We start from the raw sequence: 27,485 nt of genomic DNA, 5'->3' as shown, positions 1-27,485 counted from the left end.
ATAAATATTTGTTCTCAAAAAAAAGTTTATTCTATGACTTTAATTTGGAGTATTACTATTTATATGTAATGATGTTTTTACAAATGTTGTAGTAAGAATACATTTGATTTACTTTTAATTATTTTTGTTTTATTTAATTTCAAGCTCATAAAGTTGATATGGACATACTGTACAACTAACATTGATTTATGATTAATCTCTTACTTTAACACCAATTGTGTTCCATTCATGTAAAAATGTAAATTATGTTAATGAACCATTAAGAAAACGAAATATAATTTTTAATAAAAAATACTTGATCTAAAAATATAATTTCAATCTCATAAGACTAAGACCAAACCTGTCATTTGTATTTGTTTACAGACACAATGCTTCAGCTCCTGATAGCATCACGGGAGGTGGTGTGTGCTCTGTCGTTATAGGCGGCGGTAAACACACTGAAGCAGCTTTACAACTCACGGCTCACTCACAGTAGAAGAAGAAGAAGAACAGGAAGACGAACAAGATGGCGGAACGAGGCTACAGTTTCTCCCTCACCACATTTAGGTAAACTTTGTTAAAATTATCATAAAATGAAAAAAGACACATAAAAGAGCTGCATATAGTGATTACGACACTTTCACAGTTTGATCAAATGTATGCACATATCTCTGTTTTAATCTGGGGAGAGAGTTTCGGGAGCCTCTGTAGTTGATGCACTGTCATTGCAATGAATCGGCTAACTGCTAGCTTGGCGGCTAACAGGTTTCTAAATGAAACGCTCTTATCTTTAGTCTCCCTGGTGCAGATATTTAAAACCCTTGAAAATGTTTTGTTTTTGAGCAAATAACCGAACAGACTGAAACGGCTCGGTGCTTCATGATAGAGGCAAGTGTCTATTTAGCTAGCGCTAACTTAGCTCACATGAGTCAGTTGTTTTAGCTTTTGCTTTCTATTTCGCCTGTGGAAATTGCTAACGCTAATTCCGGTTTTCAGAATAAAGTTGTTGGTGAATCTGCATTAAATTAAGTACTTTTCTCTTCCACTCTGCAGCATGTAAACGTAGTTTCCTTCTCTGTGTTTCTTCCTGCAGCCCTTCGGGGAAACTGGTCCAGATTGAATATGCACTGGCAGCTGTAGCAGCCGGAGCTCCCTCAGTTGGCATCAAAGGTATGAACTCTTGGAAACCGTGAATCATAATAAACTGGGTTTGGGTCAAATCTGCACCACTGGCCTTTGATGGTTTTTGACAGGTTGTGGATTAATTATAGAAAATGCTTTAGATATGCAGTGGTAATGATATTGGATAATAAACCACATACGTTACACATTAGACTGTTTGCTGAAAGGATGACAATCTGCAGCAACATTCATTACTGTGTTTTTTTTTATACAGAAATTGGATGTAAATTATTTCTGACATAGTGTCACTGCTTTGGAGAAATTTCTTTTGACCTGGATTAAATGCCAGGTGCAGATGCCAGTGTGACGTAAGCTTAAATGTGCTAGTGGTTACCAGTATGGAATTTTCAACCTCAAAAACAAAACTCAAAATGCTAATTTAGTAATTTAACGTTATAGTTAATCCTATATGTGAACAGCATTTTGTCATAACAATCAAAGCCTTGTCATGTATCTGAACAAGTGGATGAGTTACCCTGACACACTGAAGCTGTTAACATCATCCTTAGGGGCTGCATTACATTTAATTACATAGATTAAACAAGTTAGATATTCGATATTACCACAAGTTTGGATTTGTGCTGACATTAACTTTGGTATTCTCATTGAATTTCAGCTTCCAATGGAGTTGTCCTGGCAACAGAGAAGAAACAGAAGTCCATTCTGTATGATGAGCAGAGTGTCCATAAAGTGGAGCCCATCACTAAGCACATAGGCATGGTCTACAGTGGCATGGGGCCTGACTACAGGTGGGTCCTCTTAAACCGATTGTCTTTCTTTTCTAATTTCAGACGAGTGTCTTTCTATGTGATGTCCATTAGCTTCTAAATGTCAATACAGAAAAACATTGAAAAAAAAAACATTGTTCAGAAGCAGACACAACAAAACTATTCCTAGTCTTATCGCATTTGATGTAAGTTAATGTTTTTTAGGTTATGCAATTTTAAGCATTTTAAACAAATTGGAAAATATTTGCAAAGCATACTATAAAGTATTTTTATTGATATTCCAGTCTCCAGACAGCTACTGATGGCTTGTTTTTTCCCGGTGGTGTAGACTTGTACTACTGGCAGTATTGTATATTTCTTCAGTGACTTGAGCTTAAATAGGCTGTATGCCAGTTACTGTTGTTGCTACATAGCCATCGATACAAGTTAAATTAGTAACTAGCAGGAAAGGTGCAGTATCAAACTTCATTCCTTTTGTCACCCACAGCTGTCTCCAGTGGTAGAAAGCAACACCGATTTAAATTTTTGGTTATGTCTATTTTTATCTGTTTATTTTTCTTTTACTGAAGTTAGCTTGCTAACCAAAGCTTTATATCCTGGCTAGCCTCTATTGTCTAGGAAAAACTAGAGCCAATATAGCATTAGCGCTGCTCAGACGGCATTTTATAAACTTTTGTGTGGTAAATACAGCAATGGCCGAAGCTCTTGGCAAGTGACTGAAACCAGCATCTGCTCCTAGCAAGAAATCACGTTCAGGGGCCGAGAAAACTGACAACAGGCTCCTTTTGATAGATTGTTCACATATACACAATCAAACTCCGTGGCGAGTACGGCTGCAGCCATGCATACTATGCTATACTACAGATTAATTATAGGCATTTATTACATTGATGAGTTTCATGCGTAGTGGTTGTAAGAATAACATATAATCATTTGTGTGTAGAAGATTAACAAACAGTTCAGGCCTTTGTTGGCTTTGTACATGAAAACATCCAGAAGCTGCCCAGTTCTTTTTTCTGACTGCCTTACCTCACATATTCAAAAAGCTTATTGAGTTGTGTTCTCTTTGCAGAGTTCTAGTGCGACGAGCCCGGAAGTTGGCGCAACAGTACTTTCTGGTTTACCAGGAGCCAATTCCCACAGGCCAGCTTGTCCAGAGAGTTGCCTCTGTAATGCAGGAGTACACACAGTCTGGGTGTGTATTAACTAAGATGCATGAATATGTAGATACGTCAATGTTCAGTCAGAATATTTACCTTGTGGTCTTTTTTTTCAGTGGTGTGCGTCCATTTGGCGTATCATTGCTGATAGCTGGATGGGATGAAGATCAGCCCTACCTGTTCCAGTCAGACCCCTCTGTAAGTGTTTTTCATACTCAAAATATATCTGAATTGCTTTTAAGAATGAACTGCTCATTTTTTCTTGGGTTAACTGATAATTTCCAAGAGGTGATACACAAACCTGTTAGTTATACTGTGTATAACATGCAGATCCTGTCTGTTTCTAATGTGCTCAGCAATTACACATTCCCCCTCAGGCTACATCCATTCTACGATGTATTTTGGTTTTAAAGTTAAAACAATATTTTTCCAGATGAGTGTTTTAGCTCCCCATCAGTAATCCCTATCAGTTATTCAAGCTAACACAATTCACCTACACAAGGCAGTGTACACAGGAAGTAGGTGTCCTACTCTGCACTGGGTTGCCTACTTGGAGAATTAACCGATATGAACGAGAATGGTGAAAAGTAAGAGAAGGGATGTCATATCTTGGAATGACAGTGAGATGGAATTGTTACTTAGACGAAGTGTATATGTTGTCATTGTTGGCAGTTGAGTCCTGACTCGCAAGAACCAGGAAGTCAATGTGGGTTTTTGCACGTCCATACTACTTTGTAGCTCCAGTGTTTCCAGCCTAAAATGGGTTTAGCAGTGCTCCCAAGAAGTGTTGACGACAGGCGTGAACATAGTAACAGAGATGCAATTTTAAATTAGAATGTAGTAATATGGATGTAGGCCTCAGTCTGCAGTGATTCTAATGTGAGGATTATGTTATTTTTAATTCTCTGTACTTCAGACGTTAACATACCTAAAGGCCTAAAGAGTTTTTTCTTCTTGATTGGCAGGGTGCATATTTTGCATGGAAAGCCACAGCCATGGGAAAGAACTACGTTAATGGAAAAACATTCCTGGAGAAAAGGTAGGCGTCTACAATTATTAATTTAGTTTTTAATCCTGAAAATCATGTTACAAGTACAAATGTGGATTATGATCATATGTGCTGGGTTTTGATAAACACGACACAGACTGGTAGATGACCACTTTGTTTTCCATCTCCAGGTATAACAATGATCTGGAACTGGAAGATGCCATCCACACAGCCATCTTGACATTGAAGGTATGTTGTTTATTCATTTAAAAAAAATACCCAGTTTGGTTGGACTCTCTTACTTATACACTGTTTTTCTCCACTATTATTCTCAGTCATTGACACTGCTCTATCTCTGTGTTACAGGAGAGTTTTGAGGGTCAGATGACAGAGGAGAACATTGAGGTGGGGATCTGCAACGAGGCCGGCTTCAAAAGACTCACCCCAGCAGAGGTGAAAGACTACCTTGCTGCCATCGCATGATCAGGTCCTGCCTGGTGCGGGGGCTCGCTGGCCACATTTCAAGACAAAGACACAGCAGCAGAGTAGCCAACAGTCTCATGACACAATCCACGGTTATTCATATTTTCATACCTTGACTTTATTCAAGATTATTAATGTGAGATGATAGAATCTGACTAGTCCACAGCTATTCACCTAAAGAGATAGCTTTTGTGTGTGTGCAGCTGACCTGGCTACCACTCACAAGCGCATTAACAAACTCATCGGCTGCGAGATGGCAGATGTTGTCTCACAACTAATTGGCTTTGTGAAATTTGACATGAGACAGTTGGCTGCTGTGCTTACAGAAAGGAATGTGGGGTCTGAGTGAAGTCTCAAGTCTACCGTTGAATCCTTCACTTTTCTTCTTTCTCATTTCTGCTGCTACAGCAATACCATCGCTTTACAAATTTAATACTGCTGCATTAAGTATTTGTGCAAAGTGCAACTGCTTTCCAGCATTACCAAGTGTGACAAATGACCTGGCAAAACAAACTGAAATGCTAACAATACAAATGCCTATAAGAACTATTACATCTGTCTGGGGGGGTGATTGATCATGGACATTGACGTGTCCCTGATCATTACCCACCTGCATTTCATCTGTCCCTCAACACGCAGTAGGAGAATAAACAAAAGACAAAAAGAAGGGAGGATACAATGGAATATTGTGAGAATTTACAGTCAGGATCTGGTTGCCTGTACAGCAGTTTTACACATTGTACTTTTTTTTTCAGGCTAGAAACAATTCTAGAGTTTGTATTTTCTCTTCTGTAATCTGTCCCATTCAAATAAAACAAAATTAGTTTATTTGGTTTGTGTTTACTCTGTTATATATCATTTTGTTTGGAGATGGCAGCTCAGAGCCATGCTATAATTAAATGTGTGTTATCTTGATATGAATCCAGAACAAATATATGGAGCCTCAAAGTAAAAGATGGACTTAAAAATGAGTTTAAGACCCTTTCCACATCCACAACTGAGTAGCATTGTGCATGGAATTATCGAAGTGGGCAGACTGATTTGAGCGGTAAAATTTTTTTAAGAATAATACTTAAATCTTGAATAAATGTTAATAGTTTTTATGCAAAGAGAATACATTACACTTTTACTTTTATCTGATATGACAACGAAAACAAACTAATGCACCTTGCACTATTAGCTGTGGCATTAGTGAGGCTACAAATGTATATCACGATCTTATAATTTATAATTTTCCCTATAATTTGTTATTTGTATAAAGGTAAGGACATCACATATACTGTCTATAAAGTTAAAAATAATATATAAGTTAAGTTTATAAGAAATCTGTATATACAGTCCATGTATGAATGAACACGTAAAGACTGTTTATAAACTTCAAATAACATAAGTTATAATATATCTGTAAACACAATTTATCTATGACGTTTCCATAAACCAGTATGTGTACATATTTAGCGCGCGCTGGTGCGCAGATGGAGTAGAGCGCGCTGTAACAAACCGGGAAACCTTTTCAAATTGTGAACGTATCTCTCCGCCTATGTTACATTTAAACTTACTCCGTGAGCGTTGAGGTAAAATACGCGGTAACGAATATATTTTTCATCATCGCTGAGTTGAAGATAAAATACTCTTCACTATTTGAGTTCATTTACGATTTTTCTAAGGGATCTATTTTTCCCGGCGGCAGCTTTGGCCGGTTACCTCTTCACTTCCGATGACGTTTGTGGCGCCAGAAATCAAGGGTTTAGTGACGATCCAATGTGTGTGTGTGTGTATGCCAGCTGGTGGTCACTGTGCTATGTGGAAGGTCCAGTAAGCGCTGCACATTATCAGGCTGAGCAGCGGCGGACTCTCCGTGGTTTGTACTGGTATATGTTCGGGTTGCGGGCAAGATGGTGATACTACGCAGCAGTAGCGGCGGCGGCGGCGGCGTCGGTGCTGAGCCGGCGACAACTCCGAAGAGGAGGTCGATGGAGTTGGATACAAGCGGCGACTTTCTGTCGCTGATTCCCGCGTCGCACTCAAAGTCCGCCCGGGTGACCCGCTCCTCCCGGGCTCTGGATGAAGGCTTCACCGGCCACGACGACAACACTGAGAATGTGAGGATACTCAGCCAGATATCCGCTCAGATAACCAGAGCACCATGTGTGAGCTGGATCAATTATCCACCTAACTTTGCTAAGCTAGCTTTGCTAGCTACACTGACAGCTTGTCACTGGCTCTACTGACCCGATCAGACCGGGCACCTGTTGTCTGACAGTTTACAGAAGGTCCCATGTCTGACAGACATTTGCCGGTTTATACTTATCGACCATTTAAATCTCTTCAGTTCAAATGATCTTAAATTAATGTTATGTCCAATGATATGTGTCTTTGCACACAGCAGCACTAAATGTGTACAGACTGTCTATTTAGTATCCCATATGTCCAGAGTGTTCAGTAAGGTGCTGATGTGTTTGGTCAGAGACTGAAACGAAAAGTATACATTCTTTAATTCCCCCTTCATATCAGTCATTCATTAAGCTTAGACAAATTCCTCTTTTACTTCATCACTGGAAATAATATTTTATCCAGATTCGCATTATGTATCCAATACTTTTTTAAACAAGCTGTTAAAGGCTTGATTTAGTCAATACATGCTTGATATTGATCTGTTCTAAGTTTTTAGATGTTGCTTGACACAATGTAAACTGTACTTTACATCTGAAGAATTGTTCTGTTTCTGAGAGAGGGGTCAGCAGCAGCAGCCCCCTTAAGTCACACAGTGGTTCAGTGACTGACAAACACTGATATTGTCCTGTTTGCCTGTATGTGGTCATGGGACATTCACTGCCACCCAGCAGTCTAATATCATATATAGAGGAACAAATGCACAATTTATGGATCATCCACATATACAAAGTGAATGTTTGCAATGGATGTTTTAAATGTCTTTTGGAGGTGATCTCCTTTTATTCTTACCAAAAGAGCCATATAGCAGAATCATCCCTTCAAATGTGTAGGGCCCCAATACTAGTGAAACGACAGAAATAGGTTTCGCATACGACACAATAACTTTAAACTAGAAAGTACACTTATAAATGTAATAACAGAGAGGCTAAATTATGGAGATTTCTAAGACAAAAACTGCACGTACCTCTCCCATGGAGTATAAGAGCAACAAAGGGCAGAGATGAAGCAGGACACACCCTTATAACGAGCGGTCCCCTAAAATTGGATGGAGGACTACAGAAAGCATAAAATGTTCCTCATATTGACTATGGAGGCCTATACGTGTCAAAATATAACACTTTACACTGATTTTGTATAATTTAAAAATTAGATTTTCCAACTTTAAATGGAATGTTAAACCTCTTACAGCTTTGTAATTGTTAAACAAACAGTTTGCTTCATCCTGCTCTGGTAATTAAAGGGTCATATTCGCAACTTATTTGTAGAAGTGTGTCTGATACACCTGCTAATATTTATTATGCTGCTCCATGATTAACTTAAATTATTGAAAACAGACATTACCTTCATATGTCCTGTGATAATCCTGTAATGTGACTGTTCCAGGGACAAAGTGATATGAGGCAGGATGAGGGAAGTGGTGTCCATCTCTCTCCACGGACCAGAGGACAAAGAATGAAGCAAGAGGTCTCCTATGCTGACATGGAGCCAACGACCAGCTCTCCTGTGACTGAAGAAAAGGATAGCACCAGGTAATACAGTGTCTCTCACCTTGACCACCATTTGATTATTAGTGTCACTACATAGCCAACATCCCTCTGTCTGTGGTTTAGGTTTTACATGCGGAAAAGCGGTTGCAACAAAATGACTCTTGGCCAGTGCGGATGTACAGAGCCAAGAATGTCAAGTTGTACAAGCTGAACAGCTGTACTCTCAATTGTATCTTTCATGCCATTATCTTGAGATCACAAATTATTACCTCAAGAATATTTTTGTTATATTTCTGTAGTTTGTTTTCCCATGAAAACAAACTACAGAATCTTTTTGGAAAAAGTTGTGATCATTTAAGAATTCAATCAAATGTAATATTTCATTTGTTCTCTCCATCTTCAGAAGATCTTCCAGGCTTCAGAGAGAAGGAAACGCATCCAGCGGTAAGCAGCAAGCAGGTGCGGGTCTTTACAGTGTTCATCTTCAGAGCATTTGGATTTTTAAGAAGTTAGTGTTCAGCAGTGTACACTATACTAACAGGTTGGTGCTTTTGTTGGTCCATAAGAAGTTCCAGATGAGGTAGAAGGGTCGTCCACTCCCAAGAGGAGCCGCTTTAACCTACAGAGCAGGGAAGTGGAGGAGGAAGAGGAGGAGGATCGCTCAGTGCGACGTAGCTCCCGAATTACCAGATACAAACTGGATTCCCGCAACCAGTCAGTGCTCTACGATCGCCTCATCACCAAGTGAGTTCAGATAAAATCTAATTCATCAAATTCATAAATTTTTCAAAGCTGTATTTTTCACAGCAGCTTTTCCAAAAGAAATATGAAGCAAGTTAAATGTACGGCCCGAGCCCCGAACAGTAGGAGATGATGGGAGGCCCCATTGAAATTGTATGAATTATTTGTATTATTTTTCAGGCCAATTAATTGGCTTTTTGAGGCCTTTAACAAAATTTGCAGAAAAATAGAAAGTGGTGCCATTTTCCCTATTCTGGAGTAATTTTAAATGGGCGTGGCAAAATGGCTAAAAGGTGCCCCCCGAGGACCCTGGAACGCGTTCACATGACCAATCTTCACAAAAATTAATACACAGGTGTATCATGACCAGACAAACAAAAGAGTCTGAGGCGCATTTTGAAAAACGCAACAGGAAACCTTCCAGTCGTGACATGGCGACTCCCATTCCGCGCTACCTTCAGCAAAGTGAATAAAACCAGCTTCCTAACCTCCACTCGGCGAGGGGTGTTTAACTAGGATCAGTAGGTCCGTAAGGTTGGCAATTGCTGCACAGCTGGCGTCCTGTCGTTTTTGCTGCTACCATTCCTTTGACGCAGCTGAACGGCAGGTGTTTTATATTTGCCTCAGCATGGAAGCAAGGGATATGGTGTGTTTATTAAAACGGTCCGCTCCTCCCACAGGCACTTATGCGAGCGGAGTCGCTACGATTAAAAAGATTACTAACTTAAATAACACGACATATACTTGAACATAAAGAACAAAATAAACCCAACCCAAATAACAAATGAGAAAATCTGCATAAACTGGCAAGTTTAGCAGACAGTTACACAGCAGAGCCCCTACCCGAACAGATCTATTAGTCTGTATGTAATCATACTGATGGTGCCACCTACTGGCAACTGGAAATAAGCTTTATTTTACAACTATCATTCAGTTTACATAACATTTTCACAGTGTATGTGTAATTGATAGCATTGACCGTATGAGCAATTAGCAGGCAAGAATCGCTGTCACGTGATGGACGCAAGAAGTGAAGCGTTTATCCTTAGGGCAAAATGCATGCAATGCTTCAAAATGCATGTGCTTGGGTCCGTTCAGTGCTGCTTTGCAGCCCTAGTTTTATGGTTGAATTTGCTTGATTGTTGCGATTGCAACGTTATCTAATGACTTAGTTTCTTGATATACTTTGGCACAATTTAATGAGCTTTTTCTATGATTAACCTCAGCACTGCAGAAGCTGTCCTCCAGAAGATGGACGACATGAAGAAGATGAGACGGAGACTGAAGAGCAGAGATAGAGACACTAAAGATGAGGTAAAAATCTGGAAATATGTTTAATTTTGGTATTTTCATTTTGACAAAGAAAAAAACTTTTTAGCAGTGATTTAATAATCTTTTCCTTCTGTGCAGCTTGGCGTTTACACTCGGGGCCAGATGCGAATGTCTCTTAGGACGAATGTGGAGAGTAAAGACCCTGAGGAGGAGAACCAAGGTGAGCTGTTATAGGTTTAGTAACCACTTCAGGTCCATAGCTGGGAAATAGAAGCATATAGGTCTGAGTCCAGGTGTATGGGTTATCCATTGGCAATGGCAATTTTATTTATAAAGCACATTTCATTAAAAGAAAATCGATGTGCTTCACATTAAAGCAAACATTAAAACAAAATACATTCATATATATAGAAACGGATAAAGGTGTAATGTAATGCTTAAATCATACAACAAATGCATCACAAATCCACTCACCAATTAGACACACAACATAGCACTCAACAGTCATTGGATAGAAGACTAGATCCCGCGTGGTTTGGGTGGAGGCGTTCATGTTGAAAAAGGTCAGTTCTGTTACGGAAAGCAGTGAAATTTTCTGCATAGGTCTCTGGCCATGCAGTAACATTGGAGCAAGATGAGGAACTGCCTTAGGCGACTGAAGTTGACGTCACTAAAACTACTAGCCAAGAACGGGCCGGAGATAAACATCTGTTTTCAGGTGTCCAGCAGACTGTTCATGTATTTCAGGTATTTCAAGTCATCTCTTTTACCAGCTAATATATTGGGCTGTTTTGACTTATTGATTAATTTCATACATCAAACACTCATTTAGTCTGAGAAAAGAAGAGGACGTAAATCCCAGCAATCAATCATATGCACACCTGACAAATAATGCTTTTACAATGCAGCTTTATTTCTAGAGATCGACAAACAGAATTGCTTCTTTTAGACATTTGACCCGACTGTATAAAGGTCAAGTCTATGATGATGAAATAGCTGGACATGCATTACATGGCAGCTGTTCTTCAGATCAAGTCACAGATTCAGCTCTTCAACACTAAATAGAGACACTTAAATCAACATGTGATAGGAAAAATGGGTTTTAGCTCAGGCTTTGTATGATATAGTTGTAGCTGTGCGTGCTCCTGCAAGGTGCATGCATTTATTTTTGGGGGCACCCAGAATTTCGGAAGTCAGTGCCCACAAATCCATGATGAGAGCGAGAAGCTAGCAAGCTAGCTAAAAACAAACAAATCAAGCTAGTAGTAAATGCTGCTGAGGAGAATACTGTTTTTGGCTCACAGAGAAACTAGTGTGAAGTGCCAGCATCACACAGCAGGAGATGATGATCTGAAGTAGGGCTGCAACTAACGACTATTCTGATAGTCAATTAATCTATCGATTATTCGATTAATCGTCTAATGAATCACACAAATTCTCCATTGCTCTTATTTAGCCAACAGCTTTTAAATTTAGCTTGAGGTTGTTCGCGGCATGTGATGACTGAAAATAAAGACAATACAGGTCGATACTTCATTCAAAAATGTCTTTTAACAAACTTTGCTGCATATAAGGGTACTATTGATACAAGACAAAGAAAAATCTATTATTTGTCCATTTAAAACCAAGGACAGGCAAAGTGCTAATATAATTTTTTATAATTCAAGTGTCCCTTTTTCCTGTGAACCAAGAACAGGCAAAGTGCCGTTATAAAAAATCATGTATCCATTTTTTCTGTTAATAAAAACATCAAATAACAAAACTACAGTCAACAAACAAAACTACAGTCTTTTTCGGACTGAGTAATTGTGATGTAAAAAATAAAAATAACATTAGGCTTTTAAACTCGTTAAAAAAATGTTTTTGTAATGGATTCTAGAATCCTGCCCGCAGGTATATACGTTTATATACAAAGCTAGCTAACAGGCTATATTACCGAGGCGAGTCTGTATCGTCTACGTTACGATGTCACACGTGCCTCTTCTTCAAATGTTCTTGTCCTGCTTCCATTGAAAGCAAGGTCTGCCCTACAAATATTGCAGGTATTTTTTCTGGGCTATTTTGAGGGAGAAGTTCTTCCATACTTTTGACTTTCTGGTATGCGATGATGTTGCAACGGACACCGCCATTGGTCCATGTTTGTCGCTATTGCACATGTGCGACTTTCAGAGATAGGAAGGGAGCGAGATGTCTCACTCCTCAGCTACTTCCATCAGCACCTCCGGTAAATCAACATTAAGTTCAACTGCACAGTACAAAAAACACGCGCTATGACGTAACCAACGAATCATCGACGATTAAATTCGTCGGCAACTATTTTTGTCAGCAATTTTGTCGATTAATTGTTGCACCCCTAATAAGAAGTCATGCGCATGCGTATGGCAGATCAGTTTTGTCTCCACCACTGGCCGGCCACAATTCTTAACGCCGACCTGAACTGCGAGCCTTACCCTGCATCCAATCCACCTGTGTATGTATATTTATTTTGTTGATGTGAAAATGTTTTTTAAAAGTACCTTAAAGTTTGAGGGGAAGATTATTCAGACGGCAGCAGGAGTTTATGATTATTTTTCTAATTCACAGGAGTGGACGAGGAGGATCATGATAAAGAGGGGGAGCAAGATAGAGAAGTTGATGATGAGGAGGAGGAGGAAGAAGAAGATGATGAAGACGAAGATGGCGAGGATGAGGAAGAAGATAACCAGAGGCGCTACGACTTCAGACAGCGAAAGACTGCAGTTCGCTACCAGGCACCACAGGATGGTACTTATTTGAAAGTTAAAGGATGGGGTGTACATTTTCTTGGGCTATTAGCATGTGCTGCTAAATTTTTCATTTGTTTACTCTGCTCAGAAATTCTCCAATTTATCGGAATTTTCAGTTTCCGATTCAGTTTCATTTGTTTCCCTTATTTGTCAGAACCCAAAGAGCCCAGGAAGCGCAGCATGTACTACAAAGACCACTCGTCCCCTTCCAGATGCAGGTTCAGATTCTCTTCCACGGCCCCCAGGAGCCCCTACAACAGAAGAAGAACAAACCGGTTAGTATGACAGCTCAGTTCATTGGTTGCACTGGTTTGACAAACCTTTATATGCCATATATATTTTATTTGACAGCCTTAAGGCCAAATTATACTCGTGTTGCACAGACGCACGCAACACGCCCCTTTCGAGCCCTCTGGCGGCTTGCGTGCGTCCGCCAATTTTTCTAACTATACGACAAAAAGACGTGAGCCTCACGCAGCCCGCAAGGCTTGTGATTGGTCGGCTGACTACATCCCGTCCGGAGTCTAGTTTCCGGTTTCATGCCCCACAATACGCGGAAATCACGGAAGATTTAGAAGAACGAATATGGACCAAATAGAAGAGCACTTGGCAGAAGTGATCCGAAAGTATGACCACTTGTATAACCCGTCACTGACTGGCCGATTTGTCCGCCAGAAATAGGCTATGAGGAGCCGGTGTGGCGATGTAAATAAACATTCGACGAAGAGGAAGACGTCTCTTCTTTGTGTGTTTTTGTTTTCGAAAAAAAAGGTACTCCGCCTAGTGTTCTGGCGGTGAATTGCGTTGCAACACGTGCAACACGTTTAGGAAGCATAAACCAAAACGGATCCGTCGATGGTTTGACAAACCATGCAGCTGCGTGGCCTTCCGGGGTTGCAGTCGCAGGACTATAATTAGGCCTTTAGTTACTTTTAAGATGAAGATTTTTCCACAGTTGATAATGTAAATATGTTAAAGATTAAGTTCAGTTATTTAAAGCCCCCCGTTGACAAAAAGAAAAGTTCAGTACATTTTGAATAACCAGTGTGTTTTGAGGTTGTGATGCTGCTCAAAGAGGGGGTAGCGGTGACAGTTTCACCATATACTCATATTCAGGTTTTTCTTCCTCCACACAGTAGCCAAAAAAACATCACACCCAACATTATTCAGAAATTGATTTATATTAAAAATACTAGTTTATGACTGAGTCATCTGAGATCTAACGTTTGTAATAACCATGGATCAGATATATTTTTACGTTCCTCTCTCGGCTTCATCAAAGCCTTTACTGTAAGATAGAGCCTCTGAATAAGTCTCTTCTTCACCATGCGATCGCTATTATATCATATTATTCACTTACTCATTTAGACAGTGGCACAAAAAGAAGTTAGGTCAGTATTTCAAACCTACAGAGATGGGTCAGTACCTCAGGTATAAAATCCATTAGAAATTCCTCTGTTTTCCTCCTTTTATTTATGATTCCTCCGAACCTCAGGAGTAGTTCAGAGAGGTAAGACCCTCACTACTTGACTTTGTCAGTGTTTATTCTGTAGTTCTTCTTTGGGATGTTGTCTATCCATGCACTATGGTCGTGTGTAGTTGTGGCACATTTGGGTGGGAATACACTTGAAATACTGAGACAGAGAATCAAATTATCCAAACTATACTTTTTAAGTATTCTTAAAACAAAGAAATATTCACTGAGTTTCTATTTGCCAGCCTTAGCATATGTACATCTTAAAACATTTTGTGTAATTGATTTGTCACTTGGCCTTTAAAGTGAATTGTGTAATTGTTGTATGTTGTTCTTGTGGTGTGTTGGTCAGGGTCATGCATGGTGATTGTGTCATTTGAACTTGATGATTCATCTTTCTGTTATTGCAGATCATAATCAGATAATTCTGCTTTGAATAATCTTTTCTAAATCCATGTATTATCACTATTCTATCCACAGTGTGTTTGTGTATATGAATACTGTCTGATTGGTGACTGGTAGCAGTGTTGTTCATTTTAGTTGTTACTCAACAGTTGTTGTTGCAGAGAGTGACATGCAGTACTGCTGCCATTGTTGTATCCCTTTGTTTTTGCCCTTGCAGAAGGAGACATGCCATCCACAGTAGCGACTCTACGTCCTCATCTTCAGATGATGAGAAATTCCAGAGACGAAAGAGTAGGGGCAGGAGCCGGCCAGTCAACAGGTAGCAGCAGCAGGAGCAGGAGCTTTCAAACAGCACAAAAACAAGCATACTAAGTTGAGACCATTTATGTTTCATTCAGTTCATAAAGTGTAAAGGGGATTAGACAAGACAAGCTCATAAAATTGTCTTTAAAAAATGATTGTTTTTACATGTTGTCACAGCCCATCATCCGGTCAAGTAATAATAACTTCCCACAGTAATATTTACAGATAATGATGTCAGTGATTTATAAGTTAACTAATATTGATATTTCCTTTGTCTTCTATTTAGATGTTTACCAATGAACCTTGTGAAGGAAGACCTGCTGGGAATCCAGAAGGACAGGATGAAGATTGGAGCCAGCCTTGCTGATGTGGACCCCATGTGCATAGACAAGACGGTAAGATGGATGTAAAGATGAAGACAAATAATATATCAAAGCAGCCTGAAAGAAAAAACATAAACATACACATTGTTAATCCAAGCATTAGTCTACCCTAATTATAAATTTGAAGAGGTACTGTAATTTGAACCAGAAACAGAGATATTTCACATTCAAAAACACTATAGACTGTAAGATTACACTAAGTATATTAAAATAACAGTGTTTGTGGCTCAGGTTGGCTTTGGCAGCATTGGGGGCTTGAGTAGACACATCTCGTCACTGAAGGAGATGGTGGTCTTCCCTCTCCTCTATCCAGAAGTCTTTGAGAGGTTCAAGATACAGCCACCCAGGTAAACAATGCTTGTTTGAATTTTTGAAAGTGAAATGGTTGCTTGTATATACAGTATTTAAAATACAGCGTATACAGTATGTACATGTGCTGTCCTCAGCATGCTGCTGCCTCAGGCTTTAGTTTGGTTTTAAGGCTAAACCCATTCTTGGTGTTTGTCATGTCTTCCTTTGTGTTTAGGGGCTGTTTATTTTATGGTCCCCCCGGCACAGGGAAAACCCTTGTAGCCAGAGCGCTGGCCAACGAGTGCAGTCAGGGGGAGAAAAAGGTGTCGTTCTTCATGAGAAAAGGAGCTGACTGCCTCAGTAAGTGGGTGGGAGAATCTGAGAGACAGCTACGCCTGCTGTTTGACCAGGTAAGCCACTCATCTTCGTTTCATCTACGTTTGTTGTTCTGTTTTAGCAAAAGAGAAAACTATCATCAAAGAATCAGATAACATTTAGTGTAAAAAAAAGTTGGTTTTAAATTAGATTAAACAAATTTATGTTTATCTTTGACTGATGATTGTTTCCTAATTAATTGTTTCTAGGCATACCAAATGCGTCCCTCGATCATCTTCTTTGATGAGATTGATGGTTTGGCTCCAGTCAGGTCCAGCCGTCAGGATCAGATCCACAGGTCAGCTGTGCTCTTTACTACATCCTGTTCATGTTTGATGAGTAAAGTTGTTCACAGGAAATTTGAAACTACTACAAGGTAGCATCAGCAATATAACGCACCTCACTCAGAACTGAAAACAAAGAAGTACACAGCTACATACAGATGCATGTATGTAACACACATGCCTGATGGGTGGCGGAGCAGAAAATACGTTTAAAAAAAAAAAAATCGTTTTGAGTCCTTGAACTTTAATTAAAGCATTGTGTTTCAATTATAATTTCTTCAAGGAGATTTTGTATGTATTGAGAAGAAAATGGCTACAACAGTTTGAATTTAGATTGTGGTAGTTCGGTACTTTTTAAGAGATAATGTGATGCTGTTCTGGAAGATGACAATGCTGCTGTTATAATGATTGTCAACATCACAAACATTATCACCTCAGAAGATCAGTTTATAATGTTAGTCTTTTCTCTGTAGCTCCATCGTGTCGACCCTCCTGGCTCTAATGGATGGATTAGATGCCAGAGGTGAGATTGTTGTGATAGGAGCCACAAACAGACTGGACTCCATCGACCCAGCTCTGAGAAGACCAGGACGCTTTGACAGAGAGTTCCTCTTCGGCCTGCCTGACAGAGAGGTGAGAAACTCGAGATGCACTTTAATGATTCAAATTGGTCTGCCAGTGCCCACATTGGTATTCCTTTGCTACTGTGATCTATTCCCACATCTCTAAACTCTGCACAGCCTCAGCTAAAAGGTTATGCTACTCAATAAACCGTAATAAAGTGCAAAAGCATTGAATTTGTCCTATAAATTATAAACATCTCATGTTTTTACAACACATTTAGCTCAAGACTGCAAACATATTGATCGAAAAGATTTTCAAACAGAAACTTGGACATTATATTTCATAACACTCCATAACTTATTTAAACTATGTAAAAGTTTGAGGTCTTTCTCTGCTCATCTCTTGCCACTTACTGGTGCCAACACATTAAGGTAGAAGACAAAGGCCATGACATACTGCTGTAAAAAGAATGAATGTTTACAATGATGGTTTTTATTTTAGATCGATTTGAATATAATCATGTAAACAACAATCTCCTGCGGCCACTTCCGGGACATCTGTTTTTAGGGGGCTATTACTTTGCAGAGACTATGGTAGTTTTTCTGTATGTGTTGAAACTTTTCAAATGTAATCATCTTTAGGATTTTAAGGATCTCGTAATTCTTGTTGTATCTTGTCCTATTTCAGAGCTGTGTGATATGTACTTAGCAGTAGCTCTGAGTGCAGGGGAGTAGATGTTATTCAGGTTGTACAGTATTAATATCTGGATTTTAAATGTTCATGAGATTGTATTTTCAATGGCAGGCTAGAAAGGACATCCTGAAGATCCACACCAGACAGTGGACCCCGCTGCCCTCTGACACTTTTCTGGAGGAATTGGGAGATAAATGCGTTGGTATGTTTGCATAGCAGCTCCCAAAAGCCTAGAGTTACACAAAGCCCATATCTCAACATCCTTCAACTCCATCAATGAACTTCTATAGGTTAAACTTGCACAAAGTTTTGTACAGATTATATTCTCTGGTTTTAGTGTCCATTAACAACCTGTTTGTCTTTATTGGAAGGTTATTGTGGAGCAGACATTAAGGCAGTGTGTTCAGAGGCTGCCCTGTGTGCGCTGCGGCGTTGCTACCCACAAATCTACTCCTCGTCACAGAAACTTGTTCTTGATGTCAACTCCATTGCCATCACAAACATAGACTTTATGTCCGCCATGTCTAAGATGGTGCCAGCTGCCCAGAGGTAGTGTATATTATTGGTTAGAATAAAAGTATTCTGTCAGCCCTGAGGCCTAGGTCCTGCTGATGGATGTTAAGTGAATATGATGCATATTGTGGTTTTATTTATTTTCTTCTCTATTTTTTTTTTTTTTAGGGCAGTGGTATCCCCAGCCAAATCCCTGATTCCTGCCATCCTTCCTCTGCTGAACGCCCCCCTACAGAACATTCTCCTCATTGTCAGAAGAGTGTTCCCGCATGCTGAGGTGGGCTTAAAGAGGAAGAGGGAACAAGGTACAGTTCTGCATTTTCTTCTCTTGCTCTGCTTTGGATTCATTTATTCTGGCCCTCAGCAGTACATGGTCCTGCATTCTTTGATTTAATTTAACAAAATAATTTCCAGTGTCCATAGGGAATTGCAGATAATGACTAGATTGACTGTTCACTTGCCAACTTCTATTGCAGCATCGGTCAGCCATTTGGATTAACTGCTGCAGAGTGTGTTTGTGCTTGTGCATTAATTTCCAGATGTGGCCTGTGGTGTGTCTGAGGATGACCTGATGTTCAGTGAGGATGAGGACGTCTGCTTCACCTTGCACACCCCTGGCACTCCACGCAAAACGCCTGCTGTGAAGGGACTCCTCAACCTCAGCAGGTAGTGTGAAACTCTGTGATGATAATCCGTTTGTGAAAACTGTAGCATGAAGTCTTGTTTTGTACCTGTATTCTTCACTTTATGCTGTAGGGCATCTATTGTCCCAGTAAACCAACTTTTTTTGAAGATAATTTATGCAACTAAGACCAGGTTTACACAGTGGGCCCGAGTAACCCTGATCAGATTGTTTAATGACAGTGTTAATGGCACAAATCAAATGGAATTTGATCCTTTCAAATTAGATTTGGTCCACTTTCGTACTTGGGCCTAAATCAGATACAGATCAGATATTTTTTAAATGCAGCCTCATTCTGAACAGATGAGTGACCTGAAAGAGAATTCAAAGCAACTCTTACGTCACTATATTGACATTCCTCAAGATTATACGCATGCAAATAGATGGTGGGCCTTGTGGAGAGGCACCGACCAAAAGTAGCCCTAGATTTGGATGAAATCTTTTAAATTGAAGCCATTCAGGTCACAATCCCCCCACTCCTGGATCACCACACCTCTGTACAGAAGTAACAGCAGTTACTCCACAAAAAGCCATAATTAGACATTCAGTCTATCTCTCGTTATTCTCCTGTTCATCCGCTCATATGCTTGCTTCCACTGCACAAAAACACAATAATCATAATAAGCACATCTGTGCCCTCTATGTTAGTTACCTTCTTGTCCTTGTAAACTCCCTACACAGCGTGCTGCATGTTGCATCTTGTTGTTCTCTGCATGCCGGTCATATTAGGAGCATGACCAGTTCACATGGAGTCTGATATTGTTCACATTTTAAAAGATAATGTGAACAGCTAAATGAATCACTCGAAAAAAAACCAGAGGGAACACTAAAGCTTACAGTGTAGATGTAGTCTGAATGAGCCCTTGAAAAAAGTTAAAAAATATGAAATTAATCTAAACATCCCAACCACTTCACTTATCTGTCACTGTCCTCCCTGTTTGTGCAGGAGTGTGCTCAGCCAGCCGACATCCTACCGTCCCAGGCTGCTGCTGGAGGGCAGACCAGGCTCAGGTCAGAGCTCCTACCTGGGTCCTGCTGTCCTGCATGCTCTGGAGAAATTCCCTGTGTACACCCTGGACATAGCCGTGCTGTTTATAGCCAGTGCAGCAGCACCAGAAGAGACCTGTGCTCAGGTAAATCAGATATTAATTTAGATAATAAGTAACATAAGAATTCGTGGGATGTCTTTGTGTTGGATCAACTTTATTTATATTGACGTATAATATATATACGTATTATTATGTCACTGATGCAGACTAGAGGTCCTGCAGACTTGTCAAATTCAGGCGGGCGGGCGGGTGGGTGGGTGGGTGGTGACCGGCAGTGAAAAAAACTGAGCGAGTGGAAAAGCAGGGAGGGCAGCAGCAGACCATGTAGCGGCCTCACCACGCACCGCTATTCTCAAGCGCTCTCCCGCCTGGCTGTTCAGACCGGACTCGCATTTCTCCACACAGGTCAGTCGGTCATAGAGTGTTAGGGTTGCCATCATTAAGGGTTTGAATAACTGGGCACCGATATCCTGGTTTTACGTAGGAATAAGACACGCAGCCGTCCTCGGTGTTTACCGGAACCGGAAGTGATTAAAAAAATAAAGCATAGACTTCAAAATAAGGGCACATATTAATAATCGTTTGAATAATCGTGATTTTGATTTTGTCCAAAATAATCGTGATTATGATTTTTTCCATAATCGAGCAGCCCTAGATGATGAGTTTCGACTACCTCCCATTATCCAAAATTGAAGACAAAATATCCTGGACATGAGTGCTTCCATCTTGACATCAAATGGAGCCAGGGTCTGCGCAATAGTGATCGTTGTTTGCAGTTTAAAACCAAAATAATTGAAAAACTAGCACTTGAACATACACTAGTACTTTGACTTTGCAATTTGGTCCATGTCCTTTCCACTAACATGAAGAAGGTGGGGTTTATGATCTACACTTCAGCCACTCTTTTTGAGAGCTGTCATGTCATCCATCTTTATACGGTTGTATATCATTGAACAATTTCCTGTCTTCCTCTCCTCGTCATACTGATTTATCCGTTTAGCGTTCATCATCCTTTTCATACTAATCCACATATTTTGTTCCGGCCACTGTTCTTTCTTTGACAGATTTTTCTTGAAGCCAAGAGGACCTCCCCAAGTATCCTGTACATCCCTCACATCGGACAGTGGTGGGAAACAGTGGGTCCTGCCTTAAAAGCCACATTCCTGAGCCTACTTAGCTCGATCCCTGCTTTCTCTCCTATTCTGCTGATGGCCACCTGCAACCAGCGATACGACCAGCTCAGTATGGAGGTATCAAAAGATGATCAATACAATGTTGACTAGCTCCGAAAACAACATCAATGCATCCGATTTTCTTGAATTCAAAAAGGGTTTACATACATTCCTCTATAATAATATCTTCCATGTGTCTCACTCTTCTTGCCTCAGGTACAGGAGTTGTTTCGGGTGGAGTACGGAGAAGTTTTCCAGGTCCAGGTCCCCACCAGCAGAGAAAGAAGAAACTTCTTTGAGGACCTGATTCTTAACCAGGCTGCCAAGGCCCCTGCCTCAAAAAAGAAGGCTGGTGAGAAATAAAGAAGTTGGATAACAAAGCACAAATCTAAGTTCGCTTTGTGCAGTACCTTGACTTTTCTAAACTCAAGGTTAATATTTGTTAAGATCAGACATAAATATCATTCCTCAGGCCTGTTTTCCCATCAGGATCAATGCATGAATTTGTAAGAAATTTACAAATATGTAAACAAAAATAAAACAATAAGATGAATAATTTAGAAGTTTTAGTCTGAACAACACTTAATGTGTGAAGTGGCTTTTGTGACATTGCAGTGTAAAGGAATTAACCTATTGAATAACTTTACAGTATCTGTTTGTTCATTACCAATGGAAGTTGCTGTTTTTACTGTTTATTAGCACATATTCATTTTAGTGTCCAATTGCTGTTGGTTTTGCTAACAATGGCTGACAGGCTAACGTCAACATTGGTCCTGTGCAACCGGAAGGCTATTAACTCGGATTATTTGGGTGTGACCTCATTCCGAGTGCCCAGCTACAAGATGTAATGGAACGCGACATTAGATTGGAAGGAGGCTTCACTTGTCTTTTAACAATGCTTTTATTGCTTATTATTGTCATGGAAAGTCTGAATCTGAATATCTTTCAAATTGAGCTGCAGTCTCAGACTGTGCAAGTAAGTGGATAAAAAACTGCAAAAGTTAATAGCTTCTTCCATGACCCATACCTCACAGTTAAAAGGTGTCATAACTTCTGGTTAGTAGTGTTTGCATAATTCTGCGTTATAGCACCATAACATACAGAAAACATAACCTCCTTGGTGGAGATAAATGTACTTAATACAATTTTAAGGAAAACCCTATTAGTTGAATTCTACAATAGAAATGAATAGTAAGTCTTTTATTTTAATTTTTTCTGGCATTTTGTGTAATGGTATTACCCATTACATTTTTTTGTCAGTTTCTGGGAACAAATATAAGTGTGAAAACTCTTTAAATGAATAGAATGGACATAAAGTATATAGCAAGAGAGAGAGGGTCACTGGGACCAAAAGATTCGGGGCATAGTGTTATGTGTTGATGAAATATTGATTTAAAAACCATGACTTTTTTCAGGGTGTATGACGTGTGTGAGATTTAATATTTTTGTGTTTTAACCCTCTTCTCTCCTCAGTGCTCCGTGCTTTGGAGGTGCTTCCTGTCGCCCCTCCTCCTCCTCCACGTCAGCTAACTGAAGAGGAGACTCAAAAATTGGAGGAACAAGAGGAAGACACCCTCAGGGAGCTCCGCCTCTTCCTCCGTGATGTCACCAACCGACTGTCCCAGGATAAACGTTTTAAGACTTTTACAAAGCCTGTGGATTTAGAGGAGGTAGCTATTTTATCTATTTCGTTATCTTCCGAATGACCTGTCTAATAATGCCTGATACAGTATGAAGGTCACTTACATAGAAGTTGTGGTTTATGTGTTATGTGTGACTTCAAAAAGTTTCTGTAAAGTGTTTGATTTTTGGTGGGTTTTTTTTGGGGTGGTGCATCTAAGCAGCTCAATGAGTAACTGATACTTGTTGCTCATAACTATTATGATTATATACATGTCATCTTTTTGTTTCAGGTTCCTGATTATGCTGAGGTGATCAAGAAGCCTATGGACCTCTCAACAGTTCTCTCTAAGATCGATCTCCATCGGTATGGGGCAGTGAAGGAGTTTGTGCAGGATGTAGATCTTATCTGGCAGAATGCACTGGAATACAACCCTGACAGGGACCCCTCAGGTACAAACACTATACAATATATACATATACTTTTTATATACCAAACTGATGCAGAGATATGAGGTGCTAAAATTTAAATCAAATGATTACATTATGTAACTATTCAATTATGTTTTGTCAAATCTAGCCTTGGATTATGAAAGAAACATTAAACTCAACCTTTGTGTGTCTGTGCTTGTGTGTGTTTGGCATCCAGGCCGTCAGATCCGCCATAGAGCGTGTGCCCTGAAGGATACTATCCATGCCATCATTAGAGATGAACTGGATGAAGATTTTGAGAAGATTTGTGAGGAAATCAAAGCATCACGCAGCACAAGAGGTCAATTCTGTGTTTGTGTTTGTTTGTGTGTGTGTGGGTGTGTGTGTGTGTGTGTGTGTGTGTGTGTATGTGCTTTTTTAAGAAAGCAAACATCTCATGATTAGCCTGAGGGATGCCTTTTTTTAACTGGGACATTCTGTGTTAGCCTTCTCTTTACAACAATAACCAGTGTAGATCATTTTTGTTATTGTTGGACTGACTTTTTAACCTTATGGAATATCTTATACAACTTTTATGCTTTTAATTGAATGCCGCTTTCATACTTCTTTCAGCATTTTTCCCTTTAAAGAACAACGTAATATTTATTTAAGACTGCACAGTTGCATCGACTTAAATCAGACCTCCAGCTTCATTAGATGGACAGAACTGTTTCAGAGCGGTAGGTGAAAACTACCGTTCTTTGTTTTTTGACTTCCACAGGTAGCTCGACTACAACCCGGTTTGCCCCCTCCTTTTACCACGTCCTTCCCAAACAGCCAAATTCTCCTGCTGAGGCAAAGTTCACGGACACAACCCCAAAAAGAGATCCGACTGGAGCCACAGCTGCTGTTACCCCCTATACAACTTCCTCTGCTTTCACAACTCCTAAAAACACAGGTAAAAACTGCATAAATAACAACACAAAAAAATATACACACGAAAGAGCTATATAAAAATATCTGTTTTTTGTACCTCCAGTCCAGAGGAAGAAAAGAAGAAAGAGTCGCTGGGCCTCTGGCGTATACGTAAAGAGGAAGTCTGCTTCCTCTCTTAACCTGTCCAGAGATGACATACAGTTAGGGTCTGATGAGGATGAGGTGGATGAAGACGATGAGGAGGAGGCTGAGAAGGAAACCGGGGCAGAGGTGACTGAAGGAGAGGTGGATAAACAATCAGGGCTTGCAGAAGGTCAGGAAGATAGCCCAGAGCCTATGATGGAACAGGGAAGCCAGGAGAAGGAGGAAAAAGAGGGGAGGAATGGAGCTGCTGGAGACAAGGATATCCTGTCTGAAAATGACTACTACATGGGGGATGAAAAAGAAGAGGTGGACCAAGCTGTCGCAGATGAACCAGGACAATTAGAAGAAAATTACAAAGCATTGACAGAAGAAGGGGATGTGAACAGCAAAACACTTTCAGCAAACACTAAGAGCAGCCTCACTGAGACAGAGAGAGGAGATCATCACGAACAGTCCATCACAGCAGAGAGAGGTGAATCTCAAGATCAAAAGCTAAAGGAAACTGAGACTGAGAAATGTCAAACCATACAAAAGGGGGATGAGAGTAATAAGGTAGCGACTGCAGAGGAGATTGCACTGAACAGTCATGCTGAGCCAATGGAGGTGGAAGCAACGGAAACCTCAACCACAGAGGCCTCTGCAGCTGTCAGAGGAGAGGAGGACACAAACACAGGTTGGCTATTACCACTGAGTTCAGCTCTTGATTTTAAAGTGCAGAGAAAATGTGAGTGACAACCCATTAAATGTTAAAGAAAATCCCTTGTGCAATGTTTCTAGAGATAAAAAAAAACAAATTTATATAATTTTTTCCAACTATGAGGTTTAAGTGAATATGTGAACCAATAGCCATCTCTAACAGTGTTGTTAATATTTGGTGTCCTTGTGTTTTGTGTCTCAGAGCGGAGCATGAGGCGAAGGACTCGGTCTGTAAAAAGCCCTGTGCTGCAGCAGCAGATGATCGACGTGGACAAAGCTATGCAGATCCTAGACAAGGAAGTTCCACTACTTGTGGTGGACAGAGACAAATTAAAGGTGTGGGATACTGTTGGTGTTTGTGACTGAAGTCAAGGCCCTTCGTTTGCAATCCTTTATATGCTATTGTCTCACATTAGCTGCTTTCAGACATGCATTGTCGATTGGACATTAATTCATTCTGAGTATGAGAACACACATGTGCAAGTCAGTTGTTTCAGACAATCTCTGTCCAGAAAATATTTGTGTGAGCCCATGTGAGGAACATTTCCAGTAACTTCATAGCGAGTGGGGGTGTTAATGACGTTTCGGACATTAAAACTGATGCGAAACTAAATATCTCAGTGAAAAAGAGGTGCCAAACAAGTAAAAGATGTCAACATGAAAGGATAACCAGATTCAAGAGCGTTCGGTTTGAAGGGTTGATGCCGGTGTTGAAGCGCTGTAAACAAAAAACAAGTGATCTTAAGGCAGAATTTGTACGCCATGTCCTGCCTCCTGTATACTCTACCTGGGCCCCCAACCCTCCTGTATTCTTCACATATGTAAGGCGAGCTCCAGAAAAAAAATCAGGAGAATTGGATATAGACATTTGCCTTTGACATTTCATGTCTCAAAATGGCTTTATCAAGTTTTCCAGCTGAAATGTCTATTGCATTTCATGACTCTGCTAACTGTCTTCCTCCTTTGTTCAGGAGCTGTTGGAGAGAGTAGTGACCAAGACTGACAGCTTCGAGGTTTACAAGCTTGAGAAACTCTACGCTCTGCTCTGCCAGAGCATTTACAGACACAGACGAGACTTCAACAAAACAGCACTAATACAGGTTGGTACTGGACTGCACTGATGAACTGAACTGAGCCACACTTTGTTTACTGTAGATACTTAGACTTGTTGCAGGAGGAAAAGCACAGGTACCAACCAATAATCTGAAGTGGCACTCAGGAAGTCAAGCTTGTTAGAACAATAGTTGGGTCCTTGATCAACTCACATGTCTGCTTTGAAGAAAACCTTGGATATTTGAGATTTCGATATTTTATTCTTGCACTGTTGTCTAAGAGAAGGATATCTGAACGTTACCTAAACATGGAATATTGGCAGTTTTATTCAGTTCTTAATTAAATGTATTATTTATGACATTAACCTGTTCTTGTCTTTTAATTTTATCAGGAGATGGACCAGGAGATTGAAGATTTCCAATAACTTTTCAACAGGAACCCCATGACTATTTTTAAGTGTTGTGCTCATCATCCTTATCAAAAGTGTTAATGTACAAACATTGGCTCTATTTTCATAGAAATCGACTGACACATATTTTTGTGCTTTGGCCAAAACTTTGTAACCGTGTTTATATTTAATTAAACTGCTTTCCTCTTAATGTTGTTTGGTGTATTTTGTGAGCTCAGGATTCAGAGTATCTTGTGAATAATAATGTCTTACATGACATGTTGAAGTTTGCCATAAACCCTGAAATACTCATCCTGACAGTGTGTACAGTATATTTGTATTTAAAAGTGTCCTGTTTACTTTGTATTCCTGTTTTTCAGGTCATGGTGTGGTTGACTTAAAAAGCACCGATAATTCAAATTGAACTTGGCAAACCGAAAGTCCTAAAATAATATGTACTACTGATTTAACAGCATGTGCCCATTCCACCAATTTGTACCCCTTTCAAATTAAGGGTGAATGAAGCGGTGGGAAGACTTTTGTCCCTAGAGAGACTGATAAAACCAATTAAATGCCATTTCCCGAAGACCGAATACAATATGCTGAAGAGTTGGCTGTTGGATCAAGGTAATTTGAAGTCTGCACTTCTGAAGCTAAGTCAGAATATCATTGCTGGTTTTCCCACTCATCCTTGAAATTTAGAGAGCTTTTCCTGTCATGGAAAAGAACTGGAAATATATTTATTTCCCATTTCAAGTATAAGTATTCAACTAATTTGTGAAACAATAACCCACATTTAGGTGTAACACAGTTGTTCAGTTTGCTCTGATGGATGTAGAAACTAATAATGAACCCGGAATTATTAAAAAGGGAGAAATTAAAATGGGGTTAAATGCATCAACAAATGGCCTACTGTTAAATGATGACAATTTTTATTGATAACTGTACTGAATTGACAGAAACATTTCTGGGTAGTGTGGCAGCCCTGATCGTGTCACACTCCTGCACACACACCCGACATGTTTCTGTATTTAGCTCCGATCAGTCTCAACAGATTTGCTGGTTTATTCTCCTGTGGTAGATTTCAAC

General features: G+C 39.9%; 2 protein-coding genes across 2 annotated transcripts; both read left to right on the top strand.

Annotated features, from left to right (window-relative positions):
• Positions 1–407: 407 nt before the first annotated feature.
• psma2a (proteasome 20S subunit alpha 2a) lies at positions 408–5,348 on the top strand. The gene is made up of 8 exons (XM_062399408.1): positions 408–546; positions 1,073–1,149; positions 1,778–1,910; positions 2,962–3,084; positions 3,166–3,247; positions 4,015–4,088; positions 4,229–4,286; positions 4,404–5,348. The coding sequence occupies exons 1-8, from the start codon at positions 506–508 to the stop codon at positions 4,518–4,520; spliced, it is 705 nt and encodes a 234-aa protein (XP_062255392.1). The 5' UTR covers positions 408–505; the 3' UTR covers positions 4,521–5,348.
• A 926-nt stretch (positions 5,349–6,274) lies between these two features.
• LOC133965200 (ATPase family AAA domain-containing protein 2-like) lies at positions 6,275–26,607 on the top strand. Its single transcript, XM_062399638.1, has 29 exons — positions 6,275–6,622; positions 8,079–8,224; positions 8,586–8,641; positions 8,749–8,926; positions 10,150–10,237; positions 10,334–10,415; positions 12,779–12,958; positions 13,115–13,235; positions 15,057–15,158; positions 15,429–15,537; positions 15,757–15,872; positions 16,052–16,226; positions 16,401–16,489; positions 16,949–17,108; positions 17,844–17,934; positions 18,104–18,281; positions 18,414–18,550; positions 18,785–18,911; positions 19,874–20,060; positions 21,041–21,226; positions 21,365–21,500; positions 22,622–22,818; positions 23,062–23,221; positions 23,418–23,540; positions 23,961–24,137; positions 24,219–24,932; positions 25,158–25,291; positions 25,927–26,055; positions 26,400–26,607. Exons 1-29 carry the CDS (start codon positions 6,416–6,418, stop codon positions 26,430–26,432), a joined length of 4,518 nt encoding a protein of 1,505 aa, XP_062255622.1. The 5' UTR covers positions 6,275–6,415; the 3' UTR covers positions 26,433–26,607.
• Positions 26,608–27,485: the final 878 nt, after the last annotated feature.

The sequence above is a fragment of the Platichthys flesus genome, chromosome 11 (assembly GCF_949316205.1).
Source record: "Platichthys flesus chromosome 11, fPlaFle2.1, whole genome shotgun sequence".
NCBI classification, from domain to species: Eukaryota; Metazoa; Chordata; class Actinopteri; order Pleuronectiformes; family Pleuronectidae; genus Platichthys; species Platichthys flesus.
This window is presented reverse-complemented; position numbering and strand designations above follow the sequence as displayed.

Excerpts from the sequence above, each read along its gene's own strand:
- psma2a (XM_062399408.1), top strand. The coding sequence starts at position 506 with ATGGCGGAACGAGGCTACAGTTTCTCCCTCACCACATTTAG. Across the intron at positions 3,085-3,165 it reads CAGGAGTACACACAGTCTGG|TGGTGTGCGTCCATTTGGCG; the intron begins GTGTGTATTAAC and ends CTTTTTTTTCAG. Across the intron at positions 4,287-4,403 it reads CAGCCATCTTGACATTGAAG|GAGAGTTTTGAGGGTCAGAT; the intron begins GTATGTTGTTTA and ends TCTGTGTTACAG.
- LOC133965200 (XM_062399638.1), top strand. The coding sequence starts at position 6,416 with ATGGTGATACTACGCAGCAGTAGCGGCGGCGGCGGCGGCGTCGGTGCT. Across the intron at positions 13,236-15,056 it reads AACAGAAGAAGAACAAACCG|AAGGAGACATGCCATCCACA; the intron begins GTTAGTATGACA and ends TTGCCCTTGCAG. Across the intron at positions 23,541-23,960 it reads AGCATCACGCAGCACAAGAG|GTAGCTCGACTACAACCCGG; the intron begins GTCAATTCTGTG and ends TGACTTCCACAG.